The 18,711-nt window shown below is 37.9% G+C and overlaps 1 protein-coding gene across 4 annotated transcripts in view; it reads left to right on the forward strand.

Annotated features, from left to right (window-relative positions):
- The window catches only part of LOC124555302 (exocyst complex component 1), a 277,770-nt gene that overhangs the window by 221,259 nt on the left and 37,800 nt on the right, over positions 1–18,711 (forward strand). For all 4 annotated transcript variants that reach the window (XR_006968531.1, XM_047129176.1, XM_047129177.1 and 1 more), the window contains one exon: positions 12,221–12,374. Coding sequence is in view for 3 of the 4 variants with exons in the window: in XM_047129176.1 (XP_046985132.1) it covers positions 12,221–12,374 (154 nt within the window). In the remaining variant the exon portion in view is untranslated. The remainder of the gene's footprint in view (positions 1–12,220; positions 12,375–18,711) is intronic.

An 18,711-nucleotide genomic window follows, 5' to 3' on the forward strand; every position in this document is an offset into this window, starting at 1 on the left:
ACAACTTCAGTCATGTTGGGGAGGGATTTGAATTTTGCAGAGGAAATGTGGAGGGAAACATGCCAGGTTATGATTAGAACATGTCTATCCAAGATCTTTACCTCACTGACAGAGGAATCAGCTGTGTGTTCTCCTACCTGTTTACAAAGGCAGTGGCACAGTTTTGCTGAATTGGTATCACTACTAAGTAAGATGCAGAAACCTTCAAATGATCTGAATTACTGCAGATCCAGTGAAGATCCAATTAAAATGGTGAATAGAAAAATAAATGCCCTCTTCTCCTTCTAATGAGAACACCCTCAGATTATTTCTTAATAAGTCTGATATTTTAGTGAGTTCTGATGGAGTCTCCCTGTGTTCACTGACCGAGTCATTGTACCTAATTGTGTTTAAGTTTGGCAACAAACTGAACAATTTATTTTAACATGGCAAACTTTACATACTTTTTATTTAAAAACCAGTTTTTTGAAGAGACTAATTATGTGGTCTTGTGGAGTTTCTTTGTCCTCTTTTGTCACTTATCATTTTTCAGGGGATTTTGAGCAACAAATCCTGTAGACAGCATTATTGAAACATTCTTTCTTCATAAGTATGTGGATGATGCCCAGTTTATTTGGTGTCACAGCAATGAGAATTTGCACATCTTATTTTTCACAGAGTTATTATATCCCAGACATATGAGCAGCTATGATCTGATCTAGAACAGTGAGGCATACATTTTGTTTTGCACACACAAAAAGATGTAAAAGATAAGTGAATAGATACAGGTGCTTTCATCTCAGTCTTTGAAGGAAATGCCTTCCCAGAAAAAGTTGAATTTATGGTGCATAGATTTGATGTAAAATCTTCCTTCACACCACTCACGAGGTGCTTCCCATATTTCTGGGTTGGACACATGCTATCCCATTGCACAGCAGAATCAAAATTGAGAAATTGTGAATGATAACTTCATGACAGATCTAAAAAAAATCAATGATTAACAATCTGTCATATCCTGAGGTAAGAAAAAAGTTATGAATATCAGCATGGGGTAGACATGACAGCAAATTTTGTGAAAGTTGCAGCTATCACCTCACCAACCCAATGTTTTCAAAATTGTCTCTACCATCTGCTGTAAACCATGAATATGCAACCATATTGAAAAATTATTCTAAAGAGAGACATCCATCTCCACTGATTGCCATTGTTACAGAACCAACAGGAGCCACCTAGCTTATACAGCAGAAGACACTTCAAATCCCTCCACTGTCACAAGAGAGAAAGACATACTCCATGATATCTTCCTCCCAAATGCAATAGATCCACAGTCAAATACTACCCAGTAGATAAAAGAGACTAAGAAATCAGGCTGTATAACTGTTGGATCATCATCTTGGTTGGAAAAATTATACGAAGGAAAACAGCAAAAAGAGAAAAGGAAGAAAAAATGGAAACACAAGAAAGTAACAAAACCAAGAACAAATTAATCAGTTCTGCCAGAGCTGGAATCCTCCCTGAAAGAAGAATATAGTTGATATATAGACACAATGCCAATGACACTTCACAAATTGACAGATCAATACATATCACCTTCATCTTCACTGACTACACCTCCACCCCTTTTAGTGATTTTTTACAATGGAATTGTTGTGATTATTGTTGCCATCTGGAAGAAATGTGAGAACTGCTGACAAATTATCCTGTAATATTTATATAAGAACCATGATTTTTGAAAGACCATCTTCCTACTATTAGATAATACCACATATAAGGCAAAAAATAGAATAAAGACTGTGTGAACATCTCTGGTGTTAACACAGTAATTAAATCAAACACCTTCATTGAACAGATACCTTTGAACACTGCACTTGTAGGAATATGTATATTTAGTCAAACATCCTGTGTGTGTATGTCCTTCAACAGTCATCAGTCTTCTGGCTGGTTTGATGTACTCCACCACAAATTCCTCTCCCGTGCCAACCTTTTTATCTCAGAATAGCTCTTGCAAATTACATCCTCAATTATCTGCTGGATGTATCTCAGTCTCTGTCTTCCTATACAGTTTTTACCCTCTACAGCTCCCTCTGGTACCAGGGAAGCTATTTCCTGATGTCTTAACAGATGTCATGTCATCCTGTCCCTTCTTCTTGTCAGTGTTTTCCATGTTTCTTTTCCTTGCCTGTTCTTTGGAGTAACCCCTTACTCATCCAGTGCCAGTGTTACAACACTGTTTATGCCTAAGGCTAGATTTATTTCAAAACATTTCCTGACTTGAAGTCAATGGATTCCTATGTGCAGGGATATTTAAAAGTGTTAGAGCATTCCAGGCCTGTCATTAGTGCCAATGAACTCTGGGAGTACATATTCTTTATATCTTTGGCTTCCCTCTGACAACCATGCCTCCGTCCTTGCTACCCTCCCTGTTTTCCTTTCCCTGTTGCTTCATAACCTGGGTTGTGAGTAACTGAATCCATTTCCCTTCTTCCCTTTCTTTCCCCTCTCTCCTCCCTGATGAAGGAACATTTGTTCCGAAAGCTAGGAACGTAAATTTTCGGTTCCGTTTTTTGTGTATCTATCGGCTGTACTGAGCTGAGGTAAGTACTGGCCAGCCCCTCTGTCTCTTTGTTAGTATTTGTTTCACTTGTTGTAATTTGTTTGTCCTTAAGTGTATATCTGCACTTTGGATCCTCAGGGAATTTGTTATAAGGTGTTCATGTACTCAGTCATACTCTGTACTGTGTGTCCTAGAAGGATTGGTCAATGTCTAAGTACAGGGCTATTACAAATGATTGAAGCGATTTCATAAATTCACTGTAGCTCCATTCATTGACATATGGTCACGACACACTACAGATACGTAGAAAAACTCATAAAGTTTTGTTCGGCTGAAGCCGCACTTCAGGTTTCTGCCGCCAGAGCGCTCGAGAGCGCAGTGAGACAAAATGGCGACAGGAGCCGAGAAAGCGTATGTCGTGCTTGAAATGCACTCACATCAGTCAGTCATAACAGTGCAACGACACTTCAGGACGAAGTTCAACAAAGATCCACCAACTGCTAACTCCATTCGGCAATGGTATGCGCAGTTTAAAGCTTCTGGATGCCTCTGTAAGGGGAAATCAACGGGTCGGCCTGCAGTGAGCGAAGAAACGGTTGAACGCGTGCGGGCAAGTTTCACGCGTAGCCCACGGAAGTCGACGAATGAAGCAAGCAGGGAGCTAAACGTACCACAGCCGACGGTTTGGAAAATCTTACGGAAAAGGCTAAAGCAGAAGCCTTACCGTTTACAATTGCTACAAGCCCTGACAGCCGATGACAAAGTCAAATGCTTTGAATTTTCGGCGCGGTTGCAACAGCTCATGGAAGAGGATGCGTTCAGTGCGAAACTTGTTTTCGGTGATGAAGCAACATTTTTTCTTAATGGTGAAGTGAACAGACACAATGTGCGAATCTGGGCGGTAGAGAATCCTCACGCATTCGTGCAGCAAATTCACAATTCACCAAAAGTTAACGTGTTTTGTGCAATCTCACGGTTTAAAGTTTACGGCCCCTTTTTCTTCTGCGAAAAAAAGTTACAGGACACGTGTATCTGGACATGCTGGGAAATTGGCTCATGGCACAACTGGAGACCGACAGCGCCGACTTCATCTTTCAACAGGATGGTGCTCCACCGCACTTCCATCATGATGTTCGGCATTTCTTAAACATGAGATTGGAAAACCGATGGATCGGTCATGGTGGAGATTATGACCAGCAATTCATGTCATGGCTTCCACGCTCTCCCGACTTAACCCCATGCGATTTCTTTCTGTCGGGTTATGTGAAAGATTCAGTGTTTAAACCACCTCCTCTACCAAGAAACGTGCCAGAACTGCGAGCTCGCATCAACAATGCTTTCGAACTCATTGATGGGGACATGCTGCACCGAGTGTGGGAGGAACTTGATTATCGGCTTGATGTCTGCCGAATCACTAAAGGGGCACATATCGAACATTTGTGAATGCCTAAAAAAACTTTTTGAGTTTTTGTTATGTGTGTGCAAAGCATTGTGAAAATATCTCAAATGATAAAGTTATTGCAGAGCTGTGAAATCGCTTCAATCATTTGTAATAACCCTGTACATGACAGGAATGATCATTCGAAGCCGAATAAAAGCCTAGTAAACATGGCGTCTAAAATGCATACTTTAGGAGCTACGAGCACTACTTCATCTTTGAGACAGTCAAAAACTCTCTTTTACTGCAAACTCTTTGCTTTCCATATTTGAAGAGGAACTAGCATGGTGCAGAACAAGAGCTATGAGCACTTTTTCAGTGGAAGAGATGTGTTTCACAATAGCAAAGATGGACAATTGCTCATAGTCAATCAGGTATGCTTTTTAGAGCCCATGTTTACCATATATTGTTTTCTTGTTTTGTTCCATCCCACTGTCTCTTAAAATATGGAAAGCAAAGAGCTGGCACTAGAAGAGATTTGTTTCACATTATTGAAGATGAAGTAGTTCGCGTAGCTCTTAAGGTATCAGCTTTCATTTTATTAGGAGATTTTAATGCTTGTAGTCACACATGGGGCAATGAGATGATGATTAGTAGAGGGGAACTAATAGAGAGATTAATCTCAGTCTTGGCCTTTGCCTCATCTGTTCAGAAAGCCCAACACATCATTGCTACCTACGGCTCCTATTCTGCAATAGACCTGACAGTGTGCAGTCCAAACTTTGTACCTCTGATCCAGTGGAGTGTTTATGATGGCCTTTGCAATAGTGACCACTGCTCAATTAATGCACCAGTCCCAAATGTACAACAATGAGGTTTTACCATATTTATCACTACAAAGAGAAAAATGGGAAACCTTCACTGCTTAAATGCAGATCACAATAAATACAGTGAAGAAAATTGACAAAGTAGAGCAAGTCACATCAGAAACAATCATCCAAGCTGTGGACACTAAAATATGTTTCTTTTCTGGCACTCCTACAAAAAAGCCTGTCCATGGTGGTCCAAAGAGATTGCTGGTAGAAAGAGATTACTGATACCATATTGACAAATAGCACTACAGTGACATAGGCACCACTTCTTTATCAAAAATTTAATTTCATTCAAAATATTATGGACAAAAGTGTCACCTAGTAAACAATGAAAGAGAAAATGTTGGGATCCAAATGTTTCTTCTGTGAAAGTACATACCTCACCTTCCCAAGTATGGGCCAAATTACAGAGTATTAGTGGTCATTAATACCTTAACAGAGGTCATTAATACCTTAACAGAAACGAAGGAATATGTGACAGAGGAGAAATTAACACCAGTTCCTTGGACATGTTGAACTTCTAGTAATATACTACTCAGAAAATTCTACATCTGATAAATCCCATCTGAATTTCACACTACACCACCTCTTAATGGAATGTAATAATCTGCCTTTAGGTCCAAAAAACTAGAAACTTACAATGCCTTCTTTACAGCCTGAGGACTAAAAAAGCTTTAAAACAATGGAGAGATACATTCGCATTGCCAGACAACATACATACTAAAATTCTTCAACATCTTTGTGAAAACTCTAGCCTAAATTTTTGTTAAGAGGATAGGCTGAGTAAATTGTTTCTACTTAAATGTGAGAATACTCTCGAGTACATTAATCTTTCAAATATACTGGAAACTTGTCAGTAAGGAAACTGGATGATAATTAAGTCTGTTTTGGTACCTTTCTTATTAAGAGGTTTGACAATGCATACTTGAACCCGTCTGGAAAAATTCCTGTGCCAGCAGTGCAATACATATATCATTCAGGACACTGCTTATTAAGGTGGAAAAACTTTTCAAAATTCTGTTTGAAATTACATCAACACCACATGAGCTTTTGTTTTCTTTTCAATTTTTATAATTCTGTTAATATCAATAAAAGATGTTGATGTTACTTTCAGTTGCTTAGTTTTGTGAAGTTGCATTTTTAATATATTCTCTTGCTTCTTCATCTGAACCACTTAATCCTACTTTTTAAGGCAAATTTAAAAACTATTGTTAAAAGTACTCACAACTAGTGAATTATCAGTCACAATGTTGTTATTAGTGTAATTGCTATGATAAGTTGCACACTAACTGGCTGTCCTGTCTCCCATTTCACAACATGCAATATAGTTTTAATATTGTTTTCAGCATTATCAATTTCTGTCAGGATGTACATACTTATTGAGATTTTTATGACTTTCTTTAAAATATTACTGTATTTTTTTGTAGTATGCAAGTACTGTCAGATCTCAACTTATTCTGGTCTGTATATAAATTTCTCTCTTCCTCTTAGATGATATTTTAATTCCCTTAGTTATCCGTGGTATACTTGTTTTTTTAAATCGATCTTCTGGATAACTTTTTAAGAAAGCAACTTTCACATGTTGATACAAATTTACTACAGAGTGAATTGAATGTGGCATTAGCATCTTTTACTACATGTATCTTATCCCATATCAACTCTTTTAACTTATTCTTAAAACACTGTACCCTGTTCTCATTAATAAGCCTCACTACGTTACATGAACCTGCCTCAGGACTGTAATGTGCTATATTGTTTATTTCCATTAATTGTGCAACATGATCAGATAGCCCATTAACAAATGAGTACACATTAATTGTTTCAACCTGAGCACTGTCAATAAAAATATTATCAGCCAGTATCCAGCTATCATGCTGCACATGAGATGGAAAACTAACTATTGAAATAAGATTTAAACATCCAAATAATGATTCTAGTTCATTTTTCCTGTCTATATCTTTTCAGAAATCTACATCAAAATCTCCAAAAATGTGTAACAGTTTCTTCCTGTTTTACAGTTAACTTGATAATGCTTCTAGATTTCTCATAAATAGCTGAAAGTTTCCTAGAGGGTATCTGTAGATTGTTAAAATTATCAGATTAGTATTCTGCAGTAACAACTCACAAACACATGCTTCCGAGTTCTGAGCATCAAAAAACTATATTTGTTTCAATATTTTTGACGTTGTGTCTAACTTTTACATATGTTGCAACTCTTTCTTTTTCCATGTTAGCTCTTAATGAAAATATGCTAGTGTATAACCCCTGGTATTTAACTTCTCCATCTCTGTGATTATGTGGTATTTCGTGAGACACAGAACATCTATCACTTCAGAATTTTCCATATTTTCTAAGCATACAAGAAGGTTTTTCAACCCCACAATGTTCTAATGAAACAAATGTCAGCACAGTCCCATCAGATTGCTGTGTAATGGATCCATGAAAGCCATCTGTTCAACTGCTTTGAGGCTGTCCTCCCCACCTTCCTGTCTTATGATAATCAATGTCTGCATTCCCACACGATTTTTCTAGTCTATAATTTTTCCAGCAGCTTAACAAGTCCGAGATGTTTTAGTCTTCTAATCTTCATCTTTTTGTAATGATTTTCAATAAAATTTAATTCTACACCACCAAGTTGTTAATGATATCTTTGTTTCTGCTCTTTACTGTCAACTTTTTCCCCTTGCAGCAGCATTCTATCTTCACTTCTGTCCTTATTTTGATGTTTAATGAGTCAAAATTTTTTTCTTTTTTTCAGCTCATCATCAGTTTGCTTTGCTAAAATGTAACCAGATTTTTGTGTTATAGTCTGCCTATCTCTGCTTACAGGTCATGCACAAGGAAAATGCAAAAATATCTCTGTCTGGCACAGATATGATATTGATATTAATGAAAAAAAGATCAGCTTTCATCCTCATCTGAAAATGTTATCGACAGTTTTTGCTATGTTGCATAAAAAGGACTTTGTAAAACTGTGTAAATTTTTGAGGTAACATTCACTCATTCTCTCTTAGGCCAAACAGTTTTTCAACTTGCCTTTGTAAGTCTGACTTTCAGGAAGGCTGTGTTACCTGTGAACCATAGTATTGGTGTAAACCTCCCTTTCAATTTTTCATCAGCTGCCCCTTCATTGATTGTCCAACACAAAAGTCAAATAATACTGACAGTAAGTTGCTGTTTAGCTGTACTTTATTCCTCACAATAAATTTTCTCATAAAGTGAACTTAAGTAATTGATCATCATATTCAATGAGAAATTTTGGTATAAGAAAAAATAGGTGGTTAGTGAAATATGAAATCCTAACACATATTTTGAAAGAGATTGTTTTTATTTTACACACATTCAAACATGTAGAGGAAATTTGCAGTAAATTTTGAAACCAGTTTCTGAAGATCACATTGTACAGTTATCAAACAATTTTTTTTTTTTTTTTAATGACACTTGCGCAATTCAATCTTTAGTAACCTCATTTGAAAGTGTTGTGTTAGCAATTGTGACAGGTAAAATATTAGATGCTAATGACTGATCATGTGCATCAGGAGGGTGGCGGAAAATGAGTGTCCAGACAGTACAGATACCAACCATCTATAGGATGCATGTATTACATTTCACAAAATGGACATTGTCGGCATTCAAGAAAAGTTCAAAACAAACCATTAACTGCATCATGAACACTGAATGAAAAATGATGTGCCACAATGAACACTAAGGTTCACACTGTCACGATTAAAGATGAACTCCTTGGGAGTTACAACCCTGCAGGATATTCAGCTAGGTATACACTCTTTTAAAGATTGCATATAGAATCATATTGGTGTAACGGGCTGATAACAACTGGTGGAATGTGATGGCATGTAACTGAAAGTGAAACAGTCTGTGTTAGAGGTTATTGTGAAATTTTCTATCCCTTAGCTGCAGATAATGTGATAATATGATAATACATTTTGTAGCCACAGAAAAAAAATCCAGAGACTGAATTTGTCTAGTGGCTCCAGGTAATATGGATTGCAATGTTACACACGTTTCAGGAGGGCTAGTTTGCTATACCAGAGTATGGTTTTTATATGCAGACCAGGAATCAAACAAAAGCAAGTTATTGTGACCAGCTATTGGCCAAAAGCAGGCAGTGCTCATACCATAGTTGTAGTTCTCTTACACCCATTTTCTGACTCTTGGGTGCTGTGACATAAATATTCCCTGCTGCTCTTGCAAGGTCTCGGGGACAGAGAACCTCCAACTTCTTACAGGAAAATAAATAACATCCCAGTCAATTTACCATCCAGATTAATAGTCAGCATAATTGTGTATGAATGCATTAAGGCATTGAAATTAGTTGACCTTGCTATAACTCTCTTGGTGCCTCTGATTTCAAGGGTTCCTTTCATATGCATTTTCTCTTCAAATCCTGATTCGTTGGAGTTAAAAACAAATTCCTTACTAAACGATGGGACAAGTCTATCTGATTTGCAAATTTTGGGACCTATTCTGCAGTTTGCTATGCATCATCAAGTTGAATCTTTTTTTTTAAATTTTGTTATTGTATGTCTTCCGATTCTGTACCACTGTTTGAAGTTATGCAAACATCCACTCGTTCCCTTGAAATTACTGTAATCTATGTTGTGCACAATTTGATGTGAATAACATAGTAGGTTACTATCATGCACATTCTATAAAGTGTATCAAGCATTCTTGAGCAGTGCAAACACCAGCTTTTATAACAAGTGTGCTGTGTCCTGCCTTGAATATCCATAGTTTTTCTTATGTGCTATGCATTCATATTGCTGTAGACGTATTTGAAATCTCTTTTTTTTACTATGCTCCAGATGATCTTCCATGTACATAATTATGTTTAGTATGTGCCCCGTGAACTAAGATTGTCCTTTACTACGTTTCACTGGAGATGGGATTTGTGGCTCCCTGTCCAACAAGAATGATGAAATACATGACTCGACACTTGTTTCAATATCAGTTTCATTTGTTAAGCACATATCATTGTCATTGAAATCCTCATGTACATTGTCCTCACTGTTGAGCTTATATGACAGCAAACATTCCACCGACTCATAAATGCTAATATTTCATCTGCCACTTCTTTCTCACTCTGCAAAATTCCTTGGGTTCCGTTCTGATGAAATGTCAACTTTAGCCACTGTTATTGTAGATATGCAATGTTTTCTTTTTTTATCATTGCCATTTCTGTGCTTTGTATCAATGCCACTAGCACTATGAGCTACTCGTCAACTAAGCAGTCCAATTATGGTCTATAGTCTCTTGCTGTGCTCACCATTGAATACCTCCAGTCCCATCCCTTGTTGCCATTAGCAGCCAATGTTATGGTTGCACAGTACACAATATGCGGGGTGTCAAGTGCCATAAATGCCATTAGCTTCTTGCGACCACACGCTCAAGGGGTTGCTTGTTAGTTGTCTTGTGACAGTACATTAAGGATAAAACTTGGCAGCATGAAACTTTCTTCTTTTATGTCGGTACAAGAATAATATCTGTTGCTCATTTGGAAAGCTCAGTGAACATTAATTCCATCTGCAACATTCTGTTTGTTCAAAGCTGGATTTTTATCACTCAGTGTAATAAAAACTAAATAATACGAGAAAATTAATCGACAGAAATATGGGTAGCTAATTAATTTCAATATCTTAGAAGTTTTGTAGTGAACAAAAAGCTCATTCATCCCTTTAATTATATTGATGATCCACATCTACATATGTACTCTGCAAGCCGCAGCAGTGGTGTATGTGGGAGGGTACCTTGTACCACTACTATTCATTTTCTTTCCTATTCCACTCACAAATAGAGTGAGGGGAAAAACAACTATCAATATGCCTCTATACCAGCCCTAATTTCTCTTATCTCCATAGTCCTTATGTGGAATGTACGTTGGTGGCAGTGGAATTGTTCTGCATTCAACTTCAAATGCCAGTTTTCTAAATTTTCTTAAAATAATTTCACAAAAAGAATGTTTCTCCCTCCAGGGATTCGCATTTGAGTTCATGAAACATATCTGCAATACTCACATATTGATCTAACATACCAGTAAGAAATCTAGCAGCCAGCCTCTGAATTGCGTCAATGTCTGCCTTTAATCCGACCAGGTGGGGATCTCGGACACTCAAGCAGTACTCGAGAATGGGTCACACTAGTAAAATTCTCCCAATAAACTGAAGGTGACCATTCGCATTCCCTACTAACATTCTTTCATGCTTCATTCATTTCATGTCGCCTTGCAACATTACTCCTAGTTAGTTAATCAATGTGACTGTGTCAAGACATGTACTACTAATGATGTATTCTACCATTACAGGATTGTTTTACCTACTCATCTGCATTAATGTACATTTTTCTACATTTAGAGTACCCTACCATTCATCACACCAACTAGAAATTTTGTCCAAGTCATTTTATATCCTCCAACAGTCAGCTCAGTGCTGATACGCTGTACACAAAGTAAAATAATATAAATCAGTTCAGTTTTTTTTAATTTTATTTTTTTATTTAAGATGTTTTTAATTTATTATTTTAAGTTAATGTAGGCACATCAACTGTGCATTTGAGAGGCCAATGTTTTGACTCAGGATGCTGCCAAAAAATGTGATATAATGCACTGAGAACCAATAGGTTTGGGAACTACAGAAATGTGTATCAGTTATGTCATTTCAGATCATTATAAGGTTTTTCATTACAAACACTGTGTAATCGTGTGTTAGTAGTATAGCTCCCAGAATCAGTAAAATACAAATATTTATTCTACTTACATGCTATTAGCTAACATGTCGAGGTACTCCCCTTGTGCACTCATCCACTAGACCCAATATTCATACAGCTGTTCAAGACATTCTGGGAATCATTTACTGGAAAATGACTGCAGCTACAATGGCACATTTTCCATCACGTGTTCAGGATTCATGAAAACTTGTCTGTTATGCTTCATTATAACTATAGGAACAGTTGGTAATCAGCAGTCACGAGGTCTGTATGAGTGAGTGAGTGAGAGAGAGAGAGAGAGAGAGAGAGAGAGAGAGAGAGAGAGAGAGAGAGAGAGAGGGAGAGAGGGAGAGGGAGAGAGAGTTCTTAATTCCTGAATTTGTGATAATGTTCAGGTCTTATTGATTGTTCTCATCTACCTTCCTCCTCCTTATATATGATTAATAATCTTTCCCCTCATTCATATTTCCACAACTAATTTCTCTTCCCTCCATGAAGAAGGAACCTTTGATGTGCTGCTGTTTAGTTCTGTGTATTTCTCTGTGTAGCACTGGAGGCTGTTGCTTGTGAAGGTTACTAATAGCTGTTGCATCTGTCTTTTGTAAATTTAATGAGTTTTTTGAATGGTATTTACTGTTGATGTAATTGTCTTTGCTGTCATTGTGTTTTATTCTTCATTTATAATGAGTAATGTCCATTTTTCAATGTTTGAAACAGGAGTTTGCTCAGACTGCAGAAACTATTTTCAAGAGTACAGACAGACGTAATGACTTAGACAAATGGTATCTGAAAATAGTATCGGCCATGTTTGAAGCTATTCCACGTAATGCTGCAGAGCATCACAAAACGCCACAAGAGGTTGTTAAAATGGGTAAGAAATACACAAGTCTCCTTCACTCTCAAGAATCTGCATGAAAAAATGTAACTTAGTGCTCTGTGTAGTAATATGTGCTGTATGCCAAGTACACTGATGCATGTGACAGTCACTGCATGCACAAGAAGCGATCTACTGTACACCACTTAAATATCTCATTTGAAAAGGAGAATGATTAATGGATAGTTACAGTGGTTTCACCACAATGGTGTTATACAAAAGGCACAGAATAATATTTTAATAGGACACCATCACCACTTCTGTATAACATGTGCCAAATGCTGTTATGATGGTCTTGAGAATTGATAGCAATCACAAAGCTTATTTTTATGTTATTCCTCCTTGCAGCTGTAAAGTTCTACAGCACAAAATAATCAAAGGATGCCATGCCATGCTTGGAGGCATGGGTCGTGTAAATAGGTTGAATAGCTATTGTGAAGACTGGACTATACTTCAAATTTCCTACCAGATTAAAACCATGTCCAAACCAGAGACTTAAACTGGAACCTTTGCCTTTCATGAGAAAAATGCTCTACCAACTGAGCTATTCATGCATGACTCATAAACAGCGCTTACCACTTTGCTTCTGCTGGTGCTCCTCTGTTACTTTTAAAATTTCACAGAAGTTTTCCTGTATACCTTGTAGAATTCGCACTTCTGGAAGAATGGATATTCCGAAAAAATGGCGTAGCCCTATCCTAGGCGATTGTTTTCAGAAGGATTCTTTCACTCTGTAGTGGAGTATGCACTGATTTGAAACTTCATGGCAGATTATTAGTGTGCTGGACTGGGACTCAAACTCTGAATCTTGGCATTTCACGGGCAGTTGCTCTAGTGATTGAGCTATCCATGGAAAACTGATGAGCCCCTTTCACTGATTCTCTTCCACATGTACCCCTCTTCTATCTTTCAAACTTCACAAAAGTTCTCGTGCATACTTTATTATGCTGCAGAATGAAAGACTCATTCTAGAAACAGTCCCTTAGGCTGTGACTAATCCATTTCTATGCAGTATCCTTTCTTGCAGAAGTGCTTGTCTTGTAAGGTATACAGGAGATTTTCAGTTATGTTTAGAAGGTAGGAGAATTGGTATTGATGGAAGTGAGGCTGGGAGATCAGATTATGAGTCAAGCTTGGCTAACTTAGTCTATTAGAATACTTACACATGGGAGGCAAAGGTCCCAGGTTCGAAGCACAATCAGCAAGTTTTAATCTGGTAGGACTTTTCAAATCAGTGCACTCTCCACTGTAAAGTAAAAGATTCATTCTCGACAAAACTTTCTGGCCTCCATTGCTCAAAGGATCTTTATTGCTAAGATGTTTTTGTGTGCTACTTCTCATTCATGGCTGTAGTGACTGTCCCTTAGTGCAGTATGTTGGGGAGGGGAGGTATGTGTATTTGATGTACATTACATTTAACACCTTCATATCAAAACCTGCCAACTGTGTGTTACAATAGCAGTTGCATGCATGTTTTCTCAAACATGCAGCTTGATGCTCTGATGGACTGGCCATGTGCATGCCAATAATGAAATTCAAGGCAGTCATTCCTGACTGTGGGTAATTGCTTGTGGCTGATGAGACTCAAGAGACGCACAGTTCTTCCTCTCAAAACACCTATAGTGCTCATTAGTGCTGTGTAGACTGATGATGGCTGCCCCCTATACCTTGTGTGAAGGTGTCACCTCTCTGACATATGATTTGATGGTTTAAATTTACTTATTGGCATAATATGTTGCCCTGATATAGTTGGCATCAGACTTAACTTTATTAGTCTTGTGGTTTCTGTATCTATAAGAATTTTTAAACGTATCTTGAATGATATACAATGTTACATGCGTAGCTACTTGATCTTATTTGATCAGTTGAACATGGTTTTCTTCGTTGTAACAGTTAATTACATTAGTTAGGTAATGCAGCAATTCTGCAGTTGTTACTGTTGTGGTTAGACATTATAGCTGCCATTGTCATCATCATCATCATTTTGCATCAGCTTCTCAATAAAGACCTCCTTTAGACTTTTTTCCATCTCAATTTGTTCTTGTTTCTTGGAATTCAGCAAACATATTCCTTGGTGCATACGCCTGGCTACATATACCACTGACTTCAATTTCATTTTCATTGCTGTCATAATTAAATCTTCCACAACAGTCAAAATTCATTGTAACAGTTTTAAAAACTCTATTTACTTCACCAAAAAAACTCCAATTAAGCTTCAGTCTTGTTTTCTTATTCATCCTGCTGTTGTTGTCAACTGCCCTAAATTTGGACATTTATGAACAGTTTCTGTGGCTTCATTGTTAATTTGTACTGCTGTCCTTTCAGTGTGTTGATCATATACTGTTTTGGTCATATTGTAACTGATATTCTGGCATACTTTCAAACTTGTTCTTTTTAGCTCTTTCATTTGTTGTTTATGTTTGCCTTCAGAGAAGTGAAAGGGTTCAATTAAGATATTTTACTTAATTTTCCCAGGATCTGAGAATTTCATCTAAGTTTGCATAGTTTAAACAATGGAAACTGTAGATAAGAATATCAACAATGTAGGAGAAGATAGATTGCTACTTAGTGTAAAGATGACACATTAAGAAGCAATCCATCTTTTCTGCATTTTGTTGTTTGCACATTTTAGGTGATGTGATTCATCTTTCAGTTCTGAATTTCCCACTATCCTGATGAGGTCTAATGGAAGCCTTGCATTGACATTTGCATTCTTCAGTGTACTGATATAGGTACATCACAGGCAGGAGAGTCATAGTCATTGCTACAATGTCACATTTTCTTAATGATTTGAAAACCCATTTCTGGATGAGGAGGCTCTGTGAGACATTAAATTTTGAGAATGGTGACATCAAAGTTTCTTCAGACTGTGTTTGGTACTCTAGTTATGTGGCCTATTAGTTATCTGTATAAGATGGATGACTAATGTGCATCCTGCATGACATCAAAAATGTTGCTAATGTTTTCCTTCTCTGTATAGTATTTCTATTATAATTAGCTTTAAACCCTCAATTTCTCTTGAACATGTGCCGGACTCCACCTAAGAGCTTTTTCATGTGTGTAATATTGTTTGCAGTGTGCGTAAGGAACTTTGTTAAATAATTGACATTTTTTGTATTATAATATTCATTTTTTGAAATACATTGTATTTATTTTTATTCTGAAGATTAAAAGTGTAATACTACTTGAAATTCTAAAGTGAATTAGAAAGTTGCATCCTGGACAGTTTCTTTATTGCTTCATAAAATATAGTCATTTCAACTTGAGGTCCATTTTGTGCTTGTCAAATATATTGTGTGTTTGTTTTCTTCTGAAACTAGTTATTAAAGGCATACATGTTCATTTCTGCTATTTTAAATAGCTATTTCTTTCCTTTCTCATATCATACCTGATTTCGCGCTGAATTTTTGTTTAAAAAGTGATGCTGCATTTTTGGGTAGCTACCATCAAGAATTTTCACTCCCACAATATTTTAGTAACTACATTATATCTTCCAGTGAATAATGAGTGAACAACTTCTTTCCAGCATTGCTTTCCGTAATACTTCTTTGCTCTCCTATATACGTAGCTTGGAACTTAACTAGTGGCAACACTGCTGTGGAGACACTATGCAATGGAATGTACTATTGTCACTGATAGCACACATTGGTGACACACCTACCTTACCTCCGAGCAAATGAACTCGCCCATCCCACGTCACCGGCATGCGCACAATCAAAGGAAACACAGTCACTTGTGAGCGCGCAGTCTAATGTAACGGTATCATTATGTTTTCAAAACAGGAACAATGGAGTTGGATCAAGATTGAATGCGACAGAGGCCATACAGCATGACAGTGTCATCAAGGTCTTCCAACAGGCATGCAGGGAATCAGCATTGCCATACAGAACAGTGACACATTGGGCAAAAGCCTTCAACAAAGGTTGGCAAACAGTAGTAGACATGCGTCGGGCAGGTCATACTAGCCTCTCTGAAGCTGCTGTTGTCGCATTAGTGGACAGTGATCGACACTATACGATTCGTGAGGTCGCCCGCGAAACCAGATTAGTGCATACGACTGTGCTTCACATTCTGAAGGAGCGCATGGGCATGCGAAAAATTGCATCACGATGGATTCTGCATGACTTGACAGAAATGCAGAAATGGATGCATTACGACGCTGCTCAGACGCACTTGGAGCGCTATGAGCTTGAAGGAGAGGCTTTCTTACACTGTATTACAACACTGGATGAGACATGGGCCACATCTCACAAGCCAAAACTGAAATGCCAATCCAACGAATGACGTCATTATGGGTCGCCGCGAAAGTCGAAATTGCATCAGAGCCCCAGTATGGTGAAAGTTATGGTGATTCTCACGCACGACTGCGATGGCGTTATCCTAACGCATTACGTTCCTCCATGGCAGACCATCAGTGCACGGTATTACTGTTCAGTTTTGGAGCATCACCTGTGACCAGCTTTGCGAAAGAAGCGGCGACACTTTCTTTGCAACCCACCCATCATTTTGACTGACAATGCGCAGGCGCATACAGCGCAGGCTGTGGTTGCTCTGTTCAGCCGATGGGACTGGGAAGTACTGTACCATCCACCATACTCCCCGGATGTAAGTCCTTGTGACTTCGATTTGATTCCGAAGATGAAGAAACCACTTCGTGGCTTTCGCTTCAGAACTGTTCCAGAGATTCGACAGGCAGTAGACCACTCCATTCGCACCATCAACAGAACAGGCTGTGCTAATGGTATACTATGCCTTCCACATTGCTAGCAATGAGTTCTACACAATGCTGATGACTACTTTGAACGACAGTAGCAGGTGCAAACATGTAACTATTTTGTATCGGTTGTTAATAAATAGTTGCCACTATTTAAGTTCCAACCCTTGTATAAAGTAATCCAGTAAACAAAACACGAGGAAAGACAACTCACCTAGAACTGATCAATAACAGCCTAACACAGTATGTTCATCTAAATATACATGATTAATTTGCAATTCACAATTAAGTGTATGGCAGAGGGTTCATCAAACCACCTTCAAGCTACCCCTCCATGGATCCACTCTCTTACAGCATGCTGGAAAAACTAGCACTTAAATCTTTCTGTGTGAGCTCTGATTTCTCGTATTTTATCATGTGATCATTTCTCACTATGTAGGTGGGTGCCATCAGAATATTTTTGCATTTGGAAGAGAAAGTTGGTGATTGAAATTTCACCAGAAGATTCTACCGCAACGAAAAATGCCTTTGTTCTAGTGACTTCCACCCTAATTCACACATCATGTCCGTTGCGCACACTCTCTCTCTCCTATTTTGTGATAATACAAAATGAGCTGCCCTCCTTTGAACTTTTTCGATGTCCTCCATTAGTCTCATATGATGCAGATCCCACACCCCACAGCAATACTCCAGAAGAGGGCAGACAAGCATGGTGTACGCAGTCTCTTTAGTTGGCCAGTTGCATTTTCTGAGTGTTTTACCAATAAATCACTGTCTTTCGTTTGCTGTACCCACATTATCTACGTGATCATTCCAAATGAAGTTATTCATAATTGTAATCCCTAAGTATTTAGCTGAATTTACAGCATTTTGATTTGTGTGATTTATCATGTAACCGAAATTTAGTGGATTTCTTTTAGTACTCTTGTGGATAACTTAGCACTTTTTATCGTTTAGAGTAAAGTACCACTTTTTGTGCCATACAGATATCTTGTCTAAATTATTTTGCAGTTGATTTTGATCACCCGATGACTTTACAAGATGGTAAATGATAGCATCATCTGCAAAGAATGTTAAGAGCGCTGCTCAGATTGTCTGCTGTGGCACAGATACTTACTTGCCTTGGAGCTACCACCGTCTATATTCTCAAGTCTCCATAACCACACAGATATTCAAATGCATCCAGTCCAAGTGGAATCATCATTGACACTGATTATGCCTGGTTATTCAGGTTAACTGAAAATGGGGGTGGGGAGGAGGTACAGACAGAAGAGACAGGTGATACTTCAGATGAAGTATGACATAGGGGAAGAGGGAGAATTGGGGTGAGGTATTATATAAGAGGGACAGATTCCATCTAAATAGTTCAGAGTATTAAGTGTTGTGCAGGGTTTCCAAACAGGGTGGGTACTGAAACAGCTTTTGAAGGCATTGCATTGACGTAGTATACCCATGACTGTAATGTGGTAGGATGTGTTAGTCGAGTGTACAGGGCAAGTGTTCCTGGTAAGTCATCATCAAGAGGAGGATGAGGAGTATTTTGGGTAAGAAGTTAATTTTGTTGTCTGTTATGATATTCTTTACACCACTGTGTAAGTGGGTCTAAGACTTCTATGGGTG

Source organism: Schistocerca americana, chromosome X (assembly GCF_021461395.2).
Source record: "Schistocerca americana isolate TAMUIC-IGC-003095 chromosome X, iqSchAmer2.1, whole genome shotgun sequence".
Classification (NCBI taxonomy): Eukaryota; Metazoa; Arthropoda; class Insecta; order Orthoptera; family Acrididae; genus Schistocerca; species Schistocerca americana.